Here is a 15,390-nt window from a genome sequence, read left to right as displayed (position 1 = left end):
CCTCTGAAAGCTAAGACTGAGTGTACTACTAGTATGGCTCCATAAGCCACACCAATTACAAGTGACGTTGTATATATTTATTGTAACCAAAGATTATAATACAGATGCCATGTTTAAAAAGTGCCTATACAAAATTATATTGCAATTCTAAATAATTTAATTTTAATACCGATTAGGCATAAAACATTCCAATGACAACAAATTGTGATTAATTAGCAGACAATCATGTAACACTGAACACGTTTCAATATGAAATAACTTATCAGAGTAAATTGAACAAAGCTGTAAATATTTACATCAATTATCGGAGATTACTGATGTAATTTATCCACTTTAATCAGTTGAAATCATTTTATTACGCACTTACTAGAATTTTAATAAGTTTTTTATATAATTATCTCCCCGGACATTTGAAAATATTGTAAATTACCGGAGTAATATTTTAATGCCACGTAAACATCCATTTCTTAAAGTTTACTTTTTATTAAATTTTACAAGGATTACATTAGACACATTTGGCGATTCATATATTTATTATATATTATATTTAACCTTATATATTACTATTTTATTTATGAGATTGTTCTCTTCTTCTAGGAGAAATTCAATGTTTAGATTTATTCTAATGCATTTACAGTTTTGTCTAATTTTTCCAGTTTGAAATTTCTCCTTTTAATCAAACGTTGATAAAAAAATGTCTAGTTTAAACAATAATTTATGTAATTATGGAACATTCCATTTATTAACGATTTGATTACGTTATGAAACTTAACCAGCTTTGACTAAACTTAATCAGGCTTGATGGCTCATCGCATTTTGGACGATCTATATAAAATCCAACAAAATTGATCAGATGACGTTAGTAATTGATCAGATATACTTTAACATCTGTTGATCCATTTTCGATCATTCATCAAAATTCTCAAGTAATTAAGGACTGTAACAAGCCTGGATACAATAGACTATGAAAATCGTATATTAGGAAGAGAGTCGGAACTACCCTCACTGCGGTTATGCCCCTGCAAGGACATACCGTTGGTGGAGCTAGGGTCAGGGGCTGACATGGTGCTGTCGATAGAACCGTGAAGGTCTTCGCTGCTAAAGCCCTCGTTGGTGAACCCTGAATGTTCTCGTTTGAACACCACCATCTTGCCACGAGCGTTACCCATTATGTCTCGGCCTGAGAATTTCCTTGTGATTGAGCTGGAAAATTAAAGCAACACAAATTTACTCTGCAATACTTATATTTTTTAAATATACTAACATAATATATACTTTCTCCAATAAACAAAATATAAATGAAGAAAACTACAGATACCTCCTTTACGTGTTATTACATTCATCTACTTAGCCACAAAACTGAAAACTATCTCATAAACTTCTACATACACTCGTAAAGAATTACCTACACTTTTTGGCTAAGTAATGTTATTAAGTTGTGTTGCTATCTAGCAGCAAATTTATTAAATATTACACATAGCACTGCATTATAAATTATAATAATTAATCTAATTATGTCTATAAACTTTTCCACCATAAACATTGACCAAAAGGTTTTAAAATGATAAAATAAGTATATTTTGTTAATACAATCAAGTAAAATAAGCAAAATACTTTGATAGTGAAATTGTTCATTAGAAATCATTTAAATTTGTTTGTAAAATTCATTCAAATATTTTTCTTAGCACTGGGAATAACCTTTATCCAGATTATAGAACTGAAATAAGCATTCTTTTACAAATATTCTGCAAATCATTTTGCAATATTGACCTATGGAATGGTTTCTATAAGAAAAATGCTTATTTATTTTATATATTGCAATTTTAACAGGGTATGGTACATTTTAAAATATACAGTACATACAAATAATGATTTGTTTTTTTTCATATCACCAAAACTGTATTTGCATACCAACAAGTTTTTAAAAAGACACACTTTTACACAATATTTCAGTACTCATTTCATAAAGCTTTATGTTTAATAATATGATTACGTTATGTGACATTATATAAGCTCCATAATACATTATCAAAAATATTAATTAAATATTGAATTCTGAGAACACCACAAAGTTTAAACTATTTGTTAAAGACACAAACTGCTTTGTAATAATTTTTATTTAAAATGAACCTAACTTTTTCTGTATTTCCTTCAAATATAGGACTCGACTATTTATTCACCGTATGCAAATTACTGTTCATTTGTCATTCAAATATTTTATCATAAGAGACGTATTCTAATCAGTAATTACTTTTTTAGTTACATTTTTCATAGTACTGTGTGCAGTGTTTTATTTTATAAATAACGATGACTCCACTTCAACAATCCCAAACACTGTATTAGATAAGGAAAATTTAAAAATTAATAACATAAAACAGAAAGATGTTTCTATAATTATTGCTGTCATAATTTAAACCTTATTTTTTAATATGAATATCACTTGTAATATCAAACTTATTTCATAACAAAATGTTTAGTATCATTTTTAGTATTTTGGCTTATAAAACTCCAAATAAAATATAGAAAATCAATTGTTTAAGCCAATGCAGACCTTCTGTACGCGTTGTAAAATTTGCAATGATACCCCAGTTGGTTGAAAGTGCATTATTAAAGGTCGAAATTTAAATAATTTATTGTATGAAATTATATTTGGCTTTTTTTATATTTAATATATACATTGTATTAAAATAAATCCTACTATCCTCAAGTCAAAAAATAAAAACGTTTGATATATTAAAGGTTATAGCTGAAAGTTATGAAATATTATCAAGTTAAAAAGTTTGAATCGCCCCTTGAGGCGATTTGTTCGTTCTCTTGCTACCAAGTGAGTTTCTTGATATACGAGTAGATGTTCAGTGGTTGATAAATTTCTTGCTTATCTCTGTCTATCGGTGCCTACACTAACATTTTAGTTAAATATCAAATAGATTGAAAAAAATAAAATTTGTCATGGATGATATTCTTACTTGTTTGTAGCTATACAAATTTGATGGCACAAAATTACTACATCAACTCTCAACACTTAGCAAAGATTACCTCAGATTACAAACGAAAACAATATCTGGTATTTATTTCACTCTAATTTCTACAACATGAGCAATGAAAGTATTGATAAGTAATGAAGTTACTCAACCGCAAAAGTCTTAATGAAATTTAAATGTAACAAATTGTCTTTTTATTATTTGTTTAAAATTGTTATAAAGTTTTAAATAAAACTTTGTATAAAATAAATTGTACAAAAAAATAATCTAACACAATGAAATAAGCTTTTTAAAGTATTTTTAGTTGAGATGAAGTGTTAAATTAATGAGTTCATAGTGATCAATAAGGTATTCCAAATGTAGCTGAAATCAACACTGATATTATTCATAAATCGTTGACTATCTTTTAAAACAATAACACATAGTTTTTCGACATACTATTCTTGATACACATCACACACGTCATACATACACATTTTTTCCCTAAAGACTATCAATAAATTCTCAAGGAAACATATTGTCTCTTTCCTTTATAAATTCCTCTTCGTCCTTGGATACAATTATTTCACTAAACAAAATTAAAGGGGATGTGTTACTTATCAGGCTTGCCTCCAGAAAACACTTACGCCTGTATCCGCTTGAAGGCAGGAGTGGACCCTGGGACCGCAGCCCCGTTAGTAGTAGGGGTGGAGGACTGGACTTTCCCCGGGAGTTGCTGCTCTAGGTTGTGCAGCTTCTCTTGTTCCTTCTCAAAATAGTTGTGTAACCGATTCGTCCACTCCCCTACTCCTCGTATGTGGAGCCACATGTATCCTGGAAATCAAAATTAAAAACTATAGTAAAAATGTTCATCAAATACCAATATTAAATTTGAAAGTACATTAATTATGTAAATTTTTCGGTATAAAGAGGCAATAAATCACAAAACATGACAACAGAGCTCTTCGTTGTAAAATACACCCTTTACTTCATATCCATTTGAGTAAAATAACAAAATATATAAGTAAACTGATTTTTAGGTTTTCAATTTTTTATTTTACTCCAACCTACCAAATATACAAGGAGGGCCATTTGTGATAAGTGGTAAGTGTATTGTCTCTCCTCTTAATCATAATTTCCTAATCTAAATTTGTCCATAATTTTCATGCCTACTTATTTCACATTTAAAAATAACTTTTTTTATGTTCTTCAAATTCTTAAATTAAAGCAAAACTTGTAGTGTATAGAACATTAAATAACCAACATTTTCTCCAGAGCACAAATCATTGTGTCACTTGGGCATCCTAATGGATATTGAACATTGAGGTAAAAACGCCTGACTGTTTTACTGCTGAGGGTATTGTTGGAGAGGACGCCCATTTAATGTTAAATGGTGTTGCTAGCCTAGACTCTCTCCCCTTCTTCCAAGGTGCCATGATTGAGGTAGTGCATATTATATCTCCTCATAGGACCTTGACAGGAGACAGCTCCTACCATCAATCTTACCCATCCTGAATATCCTATCACTCATAAAACAGTACAAAGTCCTTTTAGGACTAATTGCAATGAGGGTTTTCCTCATCTTCTTGTTCTTCAAGTGAAAATATAAAATATTTTTTACTAATTTCTTGCCTCTAGCTGATTTAGTTCTTGAGAAATTGTGTAACCTAAATTGATTGACAACTATATTTTTTCATAAAAGCTATTTGTTATAAAAATTATTGCGACAAAAAAAAAACTAAGCGTAGCACAGCTACTTTCTAGCACAGCATTAAGCAAAATGTATCTATGTTCACTATGAAATACTCAAGTGCAGATATTATGTCCCAAACAAATTTTAAACATGGTATAACTAACAATAAAAAGTACTGTTGCTGAGAAAATGTAGATATTTTCATTAAAATGTAGAGAATATTCGATAAAAAAACGAGTTATACATTTATAAATTGTACATGACTTTCAGAGTACTGTATTTAAAAATGTATTCAAGAAATAGACTTTTTTTACATTTCTTTTTCATACTCGCTGCATAAGAAGTAACCAAAAGAAAGTTCCATATATAAAAAATAATGTAATTTGAATTAAGTTTGAAATATACATAAATACTAATTAGACATGTTATAATTATTAGCTTTTAAAACGTATAAATCAGTGTACATACGAGTATGAAGCAAAACAATATACAAATTGTATTCTGCCCTCTCTTGAATAAACTAAACACATTCGTGTTTTATTGTTGTACGGAATATTTATGCAAGGTACGCCGCACGCATAAGACTAAATAAGACTAATATATGTAGCATAGATAAACGTGACATGAAGCCAAGATAATCACGCGCCCACGACAAGATGGCGGGAGCGGTCGGAGATAGTCCACGGACCACTTGTCTCTGCATATTTTTTGGCACCCTGTCATGTACTTAAATTGTATAGTTTATTATATTTCCTGGTTTAATCAAACTATGAATACTGCTGTGTTCTGTACGGCAGTGCGGACAAGCAAAATTGAAGGTATCTCCTAACACAAGTAAATAATTAAATAGTACATTTCATTATTGATAAAAGCAAAGTACACGGTCAAATTATCACGAGGTTACATTATGAGTGGATTAGTTTAAAATTTCATTTAAATTACCTATGATCCAAAAAAATTACTACATTACATACATGTTCATTAATATTATTCAAGCGAACAAAATAAAACTTATTTGATGAATTTTTAAAAATAAAAAAACAAACGTTTATAAATAACAAACATTACGCGAATTGTTTAGACTACAGGGTGTTTTCAGCACACATGCTGTGTATGCATAGCAATCATATAAATTGATATGCATAATTATTTGAACTGAAATCGCATATTTTGGCCCTTAAAAATTTAGATGTAGTATTATCATATATGCTACTATCATATATATGATGTAGTATTATTATATTATCCCAAAAATGCTTCTAAATAGAACATCTTAAGCTGATTAGGGTTCTTAGCAAGATCATTGAAACATATAATTGTGTGTAACAGCTGTGTAGATCCACTACAGACTTAATTTGACGAACATATTCAGTCTGTTTCTAAACTCTGTGATATATAGCCCATTTTATTATTGACAGATAGAACGACATGGATTTAAACAGAAAATAAAGTTTTATACAACACACCAAACAAGAGAGAAATTATATCAGCTTACTGAGTAATAAACTTCAACAACGCTCACTAAAATTTCATGGTAGGACATGCACCATCAGTTCATTCTTGTATATGTAGAAATTACGTTTCATGCAAAATTATATCTGTCTAAAGATTAAACCTACATATCTACTCTCAAAATATCTTGCTACATGACGAATTCACATGTTTGTTCATTAAATTAGGTTTAATGTCAGTGTTTCAATAATAAAAGTCTACGGATCAAGTCACCATATAAGGATGTTGTATGTGTTAGCATAGTTAGGCTACATTTGTAATATGTCTCACGTTAAAATATCTAATTAGTGCACAGAGTTAGCTCACAACATTATTTATTCTGCTAATTTCTCATCATGGTTACCCTTAAGACAAATGTAAAAATATTCACTAACGCTGAGCCATATCCCATTGAGTGACCCATACCATAATTGAACTCAGTGTACCTCACATAAAAATAAAGCGTCATGCTTATTTCAAATCTATATGTCAGTTCGCATTTGAGATATCGTGTGTCAGGCAGATAGACAGACAGGCAGACGGACAAAAATGAACTTCTCCAGCCTCACGAGTCTAAGGGGAGCAAAAACACTGTGTTAAGAAACGAGCGAGAATAGCCCCTTTACCTTCAGCACGTTTAATACCAACTCAGAGTTGAAACATAAGCCAAATAATATATTTTCAAAAATAACTAATAAACTTTTTCATCCTAGGATCTACACCCTTGCACACAAACTTAAGCAATATCAATCCGGGGTAAGATATAAGTTACAAAATATCCATTCAAAACCTTGACTCAGACCTCTCCAGTAATAAGGAACCCAGACCAATCGTTTTATTCACTGTTTTGATCTAATTGAAATGATTCGATTCCTGATCATATTTGATTAAAAATTTTTGATCTTTGATCAACCCACTTAGTCAAGTTTAATCCGACAACACGGCTCCCAACTGACTCTACCTTCTAAAGTCAAAATTTCAAAATTGATGTAATTCGGACTTCTTTGGTTAGGCTGAAAAACGAACATAAGTTATGTATTTATTAAAGGAAGATGGTGCCAATTTAAGTGTAGATGGGATATACGATTCGGTATCTGTAGTCTCTACAAACAGACACACATTAAAACTTTTCGCAGCAAGTCCAGTGTTCGATTCTAGTTTGATTTTGTTTTAATAAAAAATATGAATGTCTCCAATAATAGTTTCGAAACATTACATTCAAAATGTTTCCCTAATGACTTGGAAATTCTGAATCCATATAAATTTCCTACGAAAAATCTCCAACTAGGACTTACCTTCTTGCTCAGGAGCCGAGCTGATGGTGAAGGGGTGCCACTCATATTTTGCGATCATGGGAACGTTGACAAACACGTAGTCCCCGGGGTGGTAGTCAAACTGTGGAGGTCGCTTGATGACGAGATGGGTGACCCTGGACGGAAGTAACAGCCCGGAACTTATATAGGTCTTGCCTCTTTCCGATCGCATCCACGTGAACCGCAAGACTCTCTCTATTAGGTATATGATCCCAGGCACGATGTACCATTTCCAAAAGTTGGGTCCGTGCAAGTTTAGCAAGATCCAGAACGGGATGTAGAGGAGATGTGTCCAGTAGAATATCTGTCAATAAGGGTCCAAAAACACAAAGATCACCAAGAATTCAGAAAGCCAACAAGAGAGTTGATTTTAGCATGTTACCTTCTTAGAAATCAGAGTATTTACTGGAGGAATGTCTAATCAGTTGCAAAATATTCTTCCACAAAATGCTGAATTATTTAGAAACTGAATTTCAAATTTATTTTGCTAAAGGTTATCCTAAATTCCAAATAAACTAGTAAAGGAAAACATAAGACGCCTGAAACTAGGAGAGTAAGCCTTGATTATTTAGTTTCTTCCATTAGATTTAAAGGTCCATATGTTACTGTGATGGACTAATTCTAACAAACTACACTTTAAGATGAAGTTATTTTAAATAAATATACACTTTTGGAACTTAAAGCATCTGTATCACTAAACTAGAAGAACAACTTATTGTAATCTAAAGCCATTTTCTAGGATTCGTGGTTATTCCTGTAATCCAACTGGATTTTGAATGTCGAGTATGCTTTAGGCTATGGAGTACTGATAATGTGTTGACTTTTTATCTCTTTGACAATAACATGGACTTCTTAAAAATGTTTTTGGTTACTCTAATAGTTGAGTAGATAGAAGTATAGGTATTTAAAAATAGACGCCAACAGCATAGAAATCTAGCCAATAACGAAAATGTAACGTACAAAATCGGTTAGAACGGCTTACTCAGGGAAATTCTTTTGCGTAAATTGGTAGGCCCTAATACTGAAACTTCATAACATTTCTGAGAATACCTCAAAACAGCCCCCACGCCGAACAAAAGTCTGGGAGCAGATGAACATGATGATGAGAATAAAGATGAGCGCCACTCCAGTCGGGTTGGCGATACCGTCCACCAGACCAAACAGTCCAGGCCTCATCGTGAACAGCCACTCTGTCAGGGTGTAGTTTCCGGCGTTGATGACAGGGTCACTCACTACGTCTAGGCCTGTGGACCAGAGAGGATCATTTTAGAGATTGAATACAATTTAGTTACAATGACGAGCCTCCTGCAGATCCGTTATCATAATAGTGTTTGAGCCCGTTTGTGGAAATAAAATAGTTAATAAATTTACGATCGCTTGGGGAACAGTTGACTGAGGCATCAATAAAAGACCATTAAAAGAAACAGGGATTAAACTAAAGCAATTATACTGACAGAACAGTCAATAATCTGTCATTTGGCAACCAACATTATGTAACAACAACATTTAATATTTTTAAATTTTGGAATTAGTGGATATTTCAATATGTTCTAGGGAAGTTCTAGATTCTCTAGTTCATCATCAATTAATTACTGGGAAGTATTTTTGTTTGCAGATTGTAAGTTTTGTTGTTGTTGTTTATAATGATTTAGTTCTATAATATCTGTATTTCCAACCTTTTTCCCCTTTGAATTCGCGTTATCTGTACTTATTTATTCAAAATACGTAACACAAAAAGAGTTAATATTATATTAAGTGTCAAGAAAACTCGCCAATAATGTCAAAATATGCGACCAATGCAGTTCAGTTATGCAATTGATTTTAATGTTTAAGGCAATGGGAACAGGCTGTTTGTAAGCTTTAAATTAATTTTACTGTGTGATCTTATAATTTATAATATTACTTATTGCATAGTGTTGTAATCAATAGATATTTTTGTCAATTTATTTACAACACTAGTAAAGTAGTAAACTATTGCATTGCATGATTTCACCATATTAAGAAACTTACTAATCAATAGGCTTTTAACAATATCATACCAAATTCTCTTATTAAAAAACAGCCTTCCGTAGATAACGAACAAAAACGTCCGTGAAAGAAGCAAATTCACTTCTAATAGAAGGTGGCGAGTACAGCAAACTTCTTTATCATCGCGTCAACGTTACGTGCTGCGCTCTGTGAGCAACAGGAACTACTATGAGTCTCATCTACAAACAGAATCAACGTATGTACTTACTAACTTTATTGTGAAGAAAACTGCACCTTCAAAAATTTACATACTTGACCTTAAATATTTAGTACCAATCACTTCATGTTAGTTTTGAAAATGAATAATATATCTTTTTATTAATTAAGTTTCATTAATAATTACAAATATAGGTCAACGCCATGTGGTATTTTTAAATATTCCACTATGTTGTTAAATTCTGATTTGAACTGGGTAATTTAATTAATTACACATATAAGATATATTGGAGGATTATAATAAATATTGATTGAAATTTAGATAACGCTTCATAATACTGATATATTTAATTTTATGGTCAATTTTTATTCATTTTACTGGAATTAGCTTCTGTTTACTGTTCATGGATAATATAAATACAAAATATATTATTATAATAGATTTATAGGAAAAATATAAATGTATATGGATAGGTCATTTTTTGGTAACCTCTAAAACGAGAAATTTACACGGAGCATAAAACACCCTTTTGTAATGTGATTTCAATAATTCAGTGTTAAACCCACGGTGGGAACCCTTTTCTAAACCTTATTAATGGCTTTATGGGAACATAAATTGATTTATTAAAGTAACTTTTGCCAATATGTATGTCTACTGTTGGACAACCTCCAAAACAAAAATTTTAAAATAAACAATATTATTACACACTTTCTAGTTTTTATTTCCTTAATCAAACTATCAAAAATAATTTGGGGAATCACTAGATATTAAGCTTAAGAGATTCAAATGTATCAATAACGATTAGTAACGAATAATTTTAAAAGTAATATTTAAGAAAAAATATAAATGTCTTGTAACATTACAAATACAATAGTTTTATCTTTATAATGCTGTATGATGAGAAAGCTCACCCACTGATACAACACAAAAACACTTACTAAAATTGAGCAAATGCATGACGGTATGCGTGATACTGTAGACGAAGATGAGAACGCCTGTCAGCTTGTGGAAGTATATATGCTGATCCAGCGGTAGGAAGCTGCTGAACCCTCTCGTCCTCAGGAATGTTATGCTGTGCCTCAGCATCAGTACCAGCACAAACATGCAGTTGAAATTCAGGCACTGACCTGTATTAGCATTTTAAACAAACTGTGGTTACTTTCCATCACAAGAAATGTTGAGTACTAGAGAATAAGTTCTGCATGGGAGAGAATGACCATTCATTGACTCTAATCGCTTGAGTTTCTCGTGCCTGAATCAACCAATGTACTGGAACAGCTCAACAAAAACGTCAATGAAATGTTGCTAGAGTTCGTTAATTTATAAAAACACATACCAAAACACAACTCGTGCATACAAACTATGTGCTCTTTAATCTCGTCCTGAAAGAGTAAACATAAAAACACAATCGTACTTTTTAATTATGGAAAAGGATGGATTTTCTCATCAAATGTTTTTCCAAACTTGTAAAACATAAAAACAAAGTATTTTTTATATAACTCAATAATTTGTAGTTGGAAATGATTCTAAATTTCAGCGTTAAAGAATCGGACTCTTGACAATAACAGTATTAGCTGCATAGTCAATAAAATCCCAGACAGTCGTTATTCTTAATGTTTTATCTGCCAATCATAAATATTTTTGATATAATGACATGGTTTTATAAACAGTCTTATAAAAACATACTCACATTCAATTGTTCAAGTACGTATAATATTTAAATTCTTATTCAAAAATAAATATAAATTATTTGAAATCGCAATAATATATATAATATATATATATATATATATATAAAATATCAAGAAAGGTTCTCGCAGCCAGTATCCTGTATTTATATTTTAATACAACACAGAATATTCCCAAAAAAGTCTCCAAAACCAGGATGTGATACTACTTATGAAAGTGAGCAATTATATTAAAGTAGCTGTCATATAACAATTTCAGAATTTTATAAAACTAATTATAGCTTACTTCAAAAAACTATTTTATTAGAAAATATTGACTGCCCTTTAAAGTAAAATATTTAACGCCACGGTAATCACGTTATTTAATTTATACTATTGGGTATATTTTAAAGATTAAAATCTCTCCTCATCCAAAAATGTTAAGTGAAATTGGAAAGAAATAATAGACGCATACAAACTACGTTTTATGATGGTTCATTTTGGTTCCAATTTTAATTGGCAAACCAATACCTCAAAGACAATTAAATTTAGATTTCTTTTGTTCCTTATATGTTGAATCCTTGATCTAAATTGTTTGAAATATAATTATAAATATTTTATTGATTTGACTTTTCACTTGATTTAGTTATAATTTGTCAAAACTTATATATTCTTCTGTAGGATACGTGGTGCATTAATCTTTGAAATACATTTAAAAATATGAAAGTTACATTAAAATTATGTATATCTTAATCAAATACGAATGTAAATTGTAAATTATGCGACTCACCACAGGCCCTAGCCAGTATGACGAATATACTCGAGTGTCTGTATTGGAAGGACCTTGACACAAACAGGCCTAAGTTAACTAGTAGGAAGATAGAGAGGAAGCTAAGATACACGTAGTTATTCTTCAGGTAGGGCAGAGAGAGCTGATACGGCTTCAGAGCGCTCACCTTCCCGAAGACTGAGGCGGGTGGAGGTTTAGGCTTGGGAGGAACTAACCACCGGTCTATGCTGAAACATCAACATGCAGTAGTTTGAATATTGCTTTAAGGATTAAACTCCTTCCAGTTCTATAATTAGTTACATTATACTAAACTGCAATTTAAAATCTTCAGACTTAATACAAGACTATATCAAGGTCTTTAAAATGGTTTCGCCAGTCGTTAAGTACTCGTTTCGAGTAAACTAAAAACTTTATGTTTTCAAAACATCGACTTTCTTTAGATACTAAAGTTTTGGATCAGGTTATGGACGCTATTATGTAAACAGAACATTTTAAATACTGCAATATGATTATACACTTAAAATTATAATTATCCTACAATATTTCATTATATCGAATTATAATTTTACCATTTACAGAATAAAACGTGAAAATATATTTCTATTCAAAATAAGACGACATTGCCCTCTGTACATAAGACAATTGTTTTTTTTTATACTAAAATTCATAAAATTCTAGTTACCTTCTTAACAAAGTTTTTTGTATTTACAAAAGGTATATGTGTAAGTATTCTCTTAAACATTGGTTCAGCCCAAACGGTTTTCTAATTTCGAAAATTGTTCTTCTAAATATTAAAAGCTAAGTTGAAACGGATTGTAAAATATCACACCTCCATTTTTAACGGGGTAGCTAATAAAAATACTGATTCTATACACGTATATAAACAACGTATATTTGTAATATCTATGACAAATATAAAACAACTTTTGTGTATATAATTATCTTACCTAATAGACAAGTTCTCCAGCAGACCACCGTGTTTCTCTAGTTGGTTCTTGAGCGCCTCGTAGGTGATGGCCCCTCGGTTTTCGGCGTCAGCATCCTCGAACAGCGCCATTGTAAGGTCGTCGATCTGCTCCTCGCTGAACTGCAGGTCGTTCTCCTCCATACACGCCTTCATCACGTGCTGCAACTCTCTGTGCTGTATCAGCCCATCACCTGCGGGGCAGTGCAAGAGGTCTCCAGTCTATTGCAGAGGGCTTAGGCACGTTTACTTAGATAAGAGTGTTCTCCGGAGTTTAGGTTATTGAGAAAATTAGACCCTGATGAGTAGTGATGATTTCTACTGTCACATGAGGGCTAATAGCATGTTACAAAACATTCGCCGATAGATGATATTCCGTGGGAACTACAGCTAGTAGGTTATAGCATTCCGTTGACACTACCTTATAAGAAACTATAGATATATAGAACTATAGATCATAAACGTTTTTCAAAAGCATACCGACTGGCTTGTGGATACATATAAAAGGATACTCGAACACAGCCTCGTTTTGAGTCAATTTACAAGTCTTAACACTATACAAACTACAGCTTTATCAACTTCACATCAAAATTGAATAGCAAGAGATCACAAAATTGTTACTTCATAAAACTCTGTATATTGTATTAAGACTCAATAGATGAATAAACTAAGCGCTGATGTTTAATATTCAGAAGGATTTATATCCTTCTTCATCATCATATTATTATGATAATGCCTAAAATTCATTCTGCTAAATGCTTATTGATTGTATGAAAAGAATTATGGATTTTCAATAATTAGACTGATACTCAAACAATATTTGCAAAGAAACGGTTTTAAACAGTCTGAATAGCATTTGCTCAATTATTTGGGTAAACAATTTGCAAAAATAACCGCATCGTTTCTTTAATGTATAAATGATACAACTTACTCAAATCTTACCATCGAGATCGTAGACTTTGAACAGAAATCTAATTTTATCATCAGGGGACTTTCCCGCGAACTGGTGCATCGCCTCGAGGAATTCTTGCAGAGAAATTGATCCAGAATTGTCCTTGTCAAATATTTGAAACACCCTTTCCGTGAAGAATGGCTGGAAAATATAGCAAAATAAACTAGTTAGTTAGGAGGAAAGATCTGATAGGACGAATCATTTAGTAACGATAAGTAATACATATCCATAGTGAAGTATAGTAAAATGAAGTATAGTTTCGTTTTAATAAACCAAAAGAAATATAAACTTTAAAATACACATTATTAGAGTTACAGATACCAACAAATAATTCTAGCTACAACCTAGTTATTACAATTTTATTTCAATTCAACTATAAAGATTGTAAATTTGTTTTATCTAACGTTCAAAACTCGGATCATTTTCTTTCTTACTTTGTTATTCAAACAGGAAAGTAATTTAGCAAAAACTTTATCAGTTGATAACAGAGCCTTGTTTGTTGACTTCTTTTCCATCAGTTTGTACTCATTCGTTATTAAATAACGCCTTACAATATTTAATTTTTACTAGAAGCTTGGTAATATAGTTTACGTGAAGGAGTTAAGGCTAAAAGTAAAGCAAATTTTTAATTCACAAAACCGAGGAAGAATACTTTGGATCAAATCTATAAACAAGGATCATTTAACTGTTGATCAGACAGTTTTTAATTTGCTTGTTATCAAATCATTGTAAATATTCAGACGCTAGACTATATTACGCCCTATACTGCTCCTGAATTTTATCATATTCTTTAATCAAAATATTGTATTATATTACTTTTCCATGAGTTTCTTCGGAATATGGATTATCTTAAGCGACAGCCCGAAGCGGTGCGTTAAAAAAATATGAGTCTAAACCGGGATTCATACCCGGGTACCTTCTTTTTTGGCATGTTGAAACTATAACCACTCATCTACCAGTGACACTACTGCTACAAGAGTAAATAACACAGTATTATGAATATCATGTGTGTTGATGCAATTAACTTCAGAGTTCAACTAATGTACACTTTAACCTTTATCTGTCACTATTCCAGATGTAGTTAAACTATTGTGCAATGCTATATAAACTTCATATAATAAGTGCTAATTTAGTTATTGTACTATTAAAATATATCTTACATTCTTCGTGATTAGAATCTTTTTGAAATCTTGCTTTTGAATTTCTTTTTCATTTCCAACAGTTTGACGAAACAGTTGCTCCAGCCATTCCAGATTCCCTTTGTCGAATCCGGTCCGGGGCCTGTAAATGAACCAAATTGTATATTAATTGTATTTTAAAACACATAAAATAGTAAATGGTCTAATGAGCGCAATCCGTTGACATTGAACCGTCA

At 31.4% G+C, this 15,390-nt stretch overlaps 1 protein-coding gene across 3 annotated transcripts in view; it reads right to left on the bottom strand.

Annotated features, from left to right (window-relative positions):
* Positions 1–15,390, bottom strand: part of LOC124354743 (NADPH oxidase 5) — a 244,257-nt gene that overhangs the window by 11,881 nt on the left and 216,986 nt on the right. For all 3 annotated transcript variants that reach the window (XM_046805414.1, XM_046805410.1, XM_046805411.1), the window contains 9 exons: positions 15,176–15,296; positions 14,006–14,156; positions 13,047–13,257; positions 12,100–12,326; positions 10,581–10,769; positions 8,508–8,701; positions 7,440–7,761; positions 3,608–3,794; positions 1,034–1,203 (listed from right to left, as the gene is read on the bottom strand). In XM_046805414.1, the coding sequence (XP_046661370.1) occupies positions 1,034–1,203; positions 3,608–3,794; positions 7,440–7,761; positions 8,508–8,701; positions 10,581–10,769; positions 12,100–12,326; positions 13,047–13,257; positions 14,006–14,156; positions 15,176–15,296 (1,772 nt within the window). The remainder of the gene's footprint in view (positions 1–1,033; positions 1,204–3,607; positions 3,795–7,439; positions 7,762–8,507; positions 8,702–10,580; positions 10,770–12,099; positions 12,327–13,046; positions 13,258–14,005; positions 14,157–15,175; positions 15,297–15,390) is intronic.

The sequence above is a fragment of the Homalodisca vitripennis genome, chromosome 2 (genome assembly GCF_021130785.1).
Source record: "Homalodisca vitripennis isolate AUS2020 chromosome 2, UT_GWSS_2.1, whole genome shotgun sequence".
Taxonomy (NCBI): domain Eukaryota; kingdom Metazoa; phylum Arthropoda; class Insecta; order Hemiptera; family Cicadellidae; genus Homalodisca; species Homalodisca vitripennis.
Note: the sequence above shows the minus strand (reverse complement) of the source record. Positions and strands in the feature narration are given on the sequence as shown.